Consider the following 7219-nt stretch of genomic DNA (forward strand, 5'->3'; position numbering starts at 1 on the left):
ACAAAAAATAATACAATTGAGAATCAAATCGTTCATAGGGTTGAAAAACAAATAACGAGAATTACATTTTTTGGCAAAGTCTCCCCACCCTGATTGTAATATGGAGACGATGTGTAAAAGCACCTGTAATAATCAGTCACTGCTGTACATAGGGATGTATAATGCTGCTGCACCTGTACCGCTGTGTGACCGGGGTCCCTGGAGGGCGACCTTCACCTGAGGGTAGGTCATTAATCAGGGGTAGCTATAAGGATGCAGCACTAATCACAGGGGCCCCGGTGCCAAGAGCCTCTGCTACCTAAAAGATGGGGCCCCTTCCCACTCTGCGTCGGGGGTCACACCTCCACATTACTCCTGAACGCCTGGAACTGGTGATATAACAGACGGTACACTGGTTTCACGGAACCTTGCCCGACCCACGTGAAAAATAACATTTATTGTACTGTATAACAGCAGGTTGGTGTCCCGTTATTACAGGCTCAGGAGAAGCCGAGCTGAAACCAGGTGCCACGAGTTACAGCCCATCAGTCAGATCATTAAAGGGGTCCTCTCACTTCAGCCAGTGGCAGCTATCATGTAGAGGACGTGAACACCAGGCGTTACTATGGCGATTCTCCATGTTGCTTCCTTTGTTGGCTGGATTTATTTTTCCATCACATTATACACTGCTCGTTCCCATGGTCACGACCACCCTGTAATCTGGCAGTGGTGGTCGTGCTTGCACACTGGTGGCCGGGACCATAGGAGCTCACATAGGCTGCTGCTTTTTTCTATAATGTACAAGCACGACCACTGCTGATGGATTAGAGGGCGGTCGTAACCATGGAAACAAGCAGTGTATAATGTAATGGGAAAGGAAGCAATATGGAGAATCAGAGTACATTAGTAAGTGCCTGGTATTAAATGTTATTTGCTGAAGGGACACGACCCCTTTGAGGGTTTGTTGCAGAAATTTCCAGAGCTGAAAGTCAGTTCCATCCATCTGAATGGGGCGGCTTCTGCAGCAGGTGCAACCCCATCCAGATCAATGCAAGAGTTGCAGAAACGTGAAGCTAGCCCAACAGGTGTTACGGCCATCTTAACCAGGAATGGCTTAAACCATGTTCACGTGTGCGCTAGATGCGAACGCCACGACTGTAGGCGCCGTCACGCAGCACAAACCAGAGTTACTACAGGGAAGAAAGGGGCTCCCAAAAAATACTACATTTCCAGCATGAAACATTAATAAATGGACCACGAAGTGTCTCTGGGGGTTCGACCCTCAAAGGGCGCAGCACGTCCTCTTCACTGCAGTAACCAGTCCATGTGCCACTAAGCTGTAGTACCAGGCGCAGCCCCATCGACGAGAGTGGCGCTGTGCTGCCCATTGAGCTCAGACTTTATAGGAGCCCAGAAATCCCCTTTAATCTGAAGCGGGAAAAAAAAAAAAAAAACATAATTTAAATCAACTGTATAAAAACGTGGAGTCTTATTCCTGCGCGTTCTCCCTGTAATGCGCCTCAACAGCATTTGTGTTAAAGAGGACGACCGTGACGGCGATGTCATCTCTGTACATCCGGGACAGGTCCTCCGGCAAACTCAGCATGGCAGCCAACCTCTCCTGCTCCACCTCGCCGTCCTCATTGCTGCCTACGGCGTGGCGGACCAGGTGCGTGGCTACATTCCGATCCTGGACGTTAGATCTCCGCGTTCGCCTCTGGAGAAGCAAGTTGTGCATGTACCCGAGGCTACGCTTCTCCACGGAAACGTGAGGTTCCTGTAAACGCATGTCAGAGAGGTATCCTGCCACGAGCCTCACCACCTCCTGGTTCTCCAGCATGTCCCAGAGTCCATCAGAGGCCATGACCAGGAACCTGTCCTGAGGCCGGAGCTTGTGGTAGGCGATCTCCGCTTTGGCACTTAGATACGGAGGGGTGCGATAGTTGGCAGGATAATACTGATAGATGTTCAGAGGCTCCAGGTTACAGGCATTTCTCAGAACACTTTGCTGCAGCGCCTCACTCCACTTAAAACGGACATCGCCAAAAGCTCGAAAGGGCATTAAAATTCCCAGCAGCCTCTGGTCGGTCACTACAGTCTCCTCCTCGGAGGCCGGGTGCTCGGAATGCACTCTCTGCACCTCGGATTTATTAAAAGCGTTGTGGTCGGCAGTAAGAGGCAGCGCTGACCAGGTTCCGTCTGCATCCTGAACACCCAGGACCGCCCGACAGTCTCCAGCGTTGGCCACGTGCAGGTTCACCCCATCTACGTGTGACACACAGGCCGTCGCCCCAGAAAACGCGATTTGTAACGTGAGATTCCTGACCATCTCCTGCTCTGCGGACACCTGAGCCTCCAGAGAGATATCGGAATCCAGTCGCTGAAAGGCATCGGACATGGCATCCGCCACGCTCATTCCAGACCCATTGTCCAGATCAATCAACTCTTGCCAATAAACCCGCAGGTGGTCGACGTAGAGCGACGCGATCTCTCGGTACATATAGTCATTCTTATGTTTGTGCCACTGGAGGATCGGCAGAACCGGCTTCATGCGTTCCGTGGCTAGCTCGATCTCCTGCAGAGTCTCCTGAGACATCAGAGAGATGGCGATGTAATAGAACAAGCGCTCACTGACGGACTGGGCGCACGCCGAGCCGGCATGGCCATCGAAAATGCCAAACATGTGACCTTTGGTCTGCAGGCAAGTGGCGGCACTCCGGCGGTCTTCACAAGGGGCGTTAGAGGCCAGTATATTGCTTTCAAACCGGAGGATGGTATTTGGGTTTTTGCCGTCCGTGTCCGCTACCTTGTGGGACTGCTCGTTGGCTCGGAGGATGTAGTCGATTTGCTCTGGAAGCAGCTGGAAGTGGAGATCTTCTGCCGTGTGCCTGGAGGATCTGCTCCGGGAGAGGTTGGCCTGGTGCCTCGGATAGCAGAGCCATCCGGACGTGGCCTCCTTATCTGAGCGCGTCCTCCCCCATCTCATGTGCGAATAATGACATCGCCCCCCTTTCACCAGGACAGCGCTTCGTTTAGCGGTGTTCAGGATCCATCCAGAGAAGGGTCTTGACATCATAAGCTGGGCTCCAAACGATGGTGTCCCCCGCCTCCAGAGCGCAGGCGATCCCGAGAAAATCTGCAGAAAAAGAAAATAGATTAGATATTTCTCATGTATCTGCCCCGGGGCAGTAACAAAACCACAGCAAACGTCACAAAAAGAGGATTCCGACAGATACGAGGCGAACCCGACCCGGTGTCATCTCCCATCTCAGCGGCATCAATTCCCCCGAGCGTCCTAAGGCTTCGTTCCCACCAGCGTTCAGCCTTTCTGTTCTCCTACTCCGTTATAGGGGCAGGAAAAACGGAAAGGACGGATTCAGCACAGAACGGAGCCTACAGACCCCATAGACCCCCATAGACTATAATGGGGTCCATTAGGTTTACGCTCAGAAGATTATTTTGGAGCAGAGATAAGAATCCTGCATGCACTACTTTCGTCTCTGCTCCAAAATCATCTTCTGAGCGTAAACCTAACGGACCCCATTATAGTCTATGGGGGTCTATGGGGTCCGTAATGCGCAAAATCCGTCCTTTCCTGCCCCTATAACGGAGTAGGAGAACGGACAGGCTGAACGCTGGTGGGAACGAAGTAACCGCGATCCGTGATACAAGTAATAAGGAATATTGTGGTGAATACAGAGTGCGCCTCTGCTAGACTGTATCACACAGGAGAGGATTAGATACACAGCTCAGCAGACAGTATCACACAGGACCGGCCTAGATACACGGCTCAGCAGACAGTATCACACAGGACAGGATTAGATACACGGCTCAGCAGACAGTATCACACAGGACCGGCCTAGATACAACAGCTCAGCAGACAGTATCACACAGGACCGGATTAGATAACAGGACAGCAGACTAGTATCACCAGGACGAGGATTAGATCCAGCTCAGCAGACAGTATCACCAGGATAGGATTAGATACACAGCTCAGCAGGCAGTATCACACAGGATAGGATTAGATACACAGCTCAGCAGACAGTATCACACAGGATAGGATTAGATACACAGCTCAGCAGACAGTATCACACAGGATAGGATTAGATACACAGCTCAGCAGGCAGTATCACACAGGATAGGATTAGATACACAGCTCAGCAGGACAGTATCACACAGGACTAGGATTAGATACACAGCTCAGCAGACAGTATCACACAGGACAGGATTAGATACACAGCTCAGCAGACAGTATCACACAGGGACGGATTAGATACACGGCTCAGCAGACAGTATCACACAGGAGAGGATTAGATACACGGCTCAGCAGACAGTATCACACAGGATAGGATTAGATACACGGCTCAGCAGACAGTATCACACAGGAGAGGATTAGATACACAGCTCAGCAGACAGTATCACACAGGAGAGGATTAGATACACAGCTCAGCAGACAGTATCACACAGGATAGGATTAGATACACAGCTCAGCAGACAGTAGTCACACAGGATAGGATTAGATACACAGCTCAGCAGACAGTATCACACAGGATAGGATTAGATACACAGCTCAGCAGACAGTATCACACAGGATAGGATTAGATACACAGCTCAGCAGGCAGTATCACACAGGATAGGATTAGATACACAGCTCAGCAGACAGTATCACACAGGATAGGATAAGATACACCGCTCAGCAGGCAGTATCACACAGGATAGGATTAGATACACAGCTCAGCAGACAGTGTCACACAGGATAGGATTAGATACACAGCTCAGCAGACAGTATCACACAGGATAGGATTAGATACACAGCTCAGCAGACAGTATCACACAGGAGAGGATTAGATACACAGCTCAGCAGACAGTATCACACAGGATAGGATTAGATACACAGCTCAGCAGGCAGTATCACACAGGAGAGGATTAGATACACAGCTCAGCAGGCAGTATCACACAGGAGAGGATTAGATACACAGCTCAGCAGACAGTATCACACAGGATAGGATTAGATACACAGCTCAGCAGGCAGTATCACACAGGAGAGGATTAGATACACAGCTCAGCAGACAGTATCACACAGGAGAGGATTAGATACACAGCTCAGCAGGCAGTATCACACAGGATAGGATTAGATACACAGCTCAGCAGACTGTATCACACAGGATAGGATTAGATACACAGCTCAGCAGACTGTATCACACAGGACGGGATTAGATACACAGCTCAGCAGACAGTATCACACAGTATAGGATTAGATATACAGCTCAGCAGTTAGTATCACACAGGAGAGGATTAGATACACAGCTCAGCAGGCAGTATCACACAGGATGGGATTAGATACACAGCTCAGCAGACAGTATCACACAGGAGAGGATTAGATACACAGCTCAGCAGGCAGTATCACACAGGATAGGATTAGATACACAGCTCAGCAGACAGTATCACACAGGATAGGATTAGATACACAGCTCAGCAGACAGTATCACACAGGACAGGATTAGATACACGGCTCAGCAGACAGTATCACACAGGACAGGATTAGATACACAGCTCAGCAGACAGTATCACACAGGATAGGATTAGATACACAGCTCAGCAGACAGTATCACACAGGATAGGATTAGATACACGGCTCAGCAGACAGTATCACACAGGAGAGGATTAGATAAACGGCTCAGCAGTCAGTATCACACAGGAGAGGATTAGATAAACGGCTCAGCAGACAGTATCACACAGGATAGGATTAGATACACGGCTCAGCAGACAGTATCACACAGGAGAGGATTAGATAAACGGCTCAGCAGTCAGTATCACACAGGAGAGGATTAGATAAACGGCTCCCCCGGATACAGGTGCAGGTGTTCTGACTTCAGAGGTAAAACCGCTGCTCCCAGAGAAGACGTGCGCAGTTACATCCGACAGCGCATCCTCCCCTCCCCCGACCATAGATGGCTGGTCCCATCGGACCGCCAGGTTCTGCCGATATACGACAAAGGCCGGGTTCACATCTGTTGAATGTATACAAAAAACGTAAGTTAAACGGATGCCTCAGCCTGATGCTATATAATGGCGTAGGTTCACCATAGAGTTCCGGACTGCAGGATACAAGAACGCGGAGCGCTAATAGAAAACGTGATGTGAACCCCCCCCCCCCCCATGTGCGGCCAGCTTTAGGGATGAGCCCCCGGTGCCAGTTAGGCTTTGTTCACATCTGCATTGCAGATTCTGTGCCTACAACGGAGCTAAACAGGAATAGCAGAAGTGTGAGCCCGACGACCCGCGTACAGCGCTGCAGAATATGGCGGTGCTATAAGCAGGGAGTGTGTGGGAACGTACCGCGCCGTGGGGCTAGCACAAGCTCCTGCTCCGGACACGTACCGCTGGGAGCGTAGCGTGCTCCGCGGGGTGATCGAGTTCATGCTCCTCAGCCGTGCAGCGCTCAACAAGTCAATAAACGGAGGAGTCCGGAACACGCCAGTCCGAGGAATCCTCCATTCCTACCTCAGATCCTTGAAGCTGTGCTGGAATCTTCCTGCCGCAGCCACAACTACCCGTCTGATCAGTGCCGGACTGGGCTGCCTAGGGCCCGCGGTACGGAGACCGATTATGGGGTCTCTGGGAAAGGGCGACACTGGCCACATGAACGTGTCTAGGGTAATACTCCGGGAGGTTCTGTAATACTCAGGTGTTTTATATGAACATAGGCTGGTTGAGGCGCTGTACACTATAGAGAGCAGTAAGTCTACTGTGTTATGTGCCACTTGTGCGGGGGGGAGACAAGGGCCCCACCTTGCTCAGGGGCCCACTGGGGGATTCACCTGTACCCCGTGGCCCCAGTCCAAGTCTTGTGTCTGTCGGTGGTATCGCTGGGGAGAAAAAGGAACTTTTACATTTATGCAAATTAACTATTCAAGCACCAGGAGGCGGGCTTATGCAGTTCAAGCACCGCCCCTCCGATTTATCACGCCCCTTGCCTTTAGATGGACAGCGCTACACCGCACTCGTGTCGAGAACAGCGCATGCACACAACATCTTCCGTTTCACCAACAGACATAAGACGGACATCATTTTAATCAGCAGCATCAACCCCACCAGGCTACAGGTTGACCCGGGTGACTATTCATAGGCCTTGTGGCCTCCAGAGCGTTACAGGAAAAAAAAAAAATAAACGTACAAAGTGGACAACCCCTATAAGTCTGCCGCACACTCTGGTCGGCTTGTCCATCTCCGCCAACCA

The 7219-nt window shown here is 50.8% G+C and overlaps 1 protein-coding gene across 1 annotated transcript; it reads right to left on the bottom strand.

Moving 5' to 3' along the window:
- Positions 1-795: 795 nt before the first annotated feature.
- On the bottom strand, positions 796-3146 carry PDP2 (pyruvate dehyrogenase phosphatase catalytic subunit 2). Its single transcript, XM_044274151.1, has one exon. The coding sequence runs from the start codon at positions 3053-3055 to the stop codon at positions 1469-1471; it is 1587 nt and encodes a 528-aa protein (XP_044130086.1). The 5' UTR covers positions 3056-3146; the 3' UTR covers positions 796-1468.
- Between the last annotated feature and the right edge of the window lie 4073 nt (positions 3147-7219).

Source organism: Bufo gargarizans, unplaced genomic scaffold (assembly GCF_014858855.1).
Source record: "Bufo gargarizans isolate SCDJY-AF-19 unplaced genomic scaffold, ASM1485885v1 original_scaffold_1510_pilon, whole genome shotgun sequence".
NCBI lineage: Eukaryota > Metazoa > Chordata > Amphibia > Anura > Bufonidae > Bufo > Bufo gargarizans.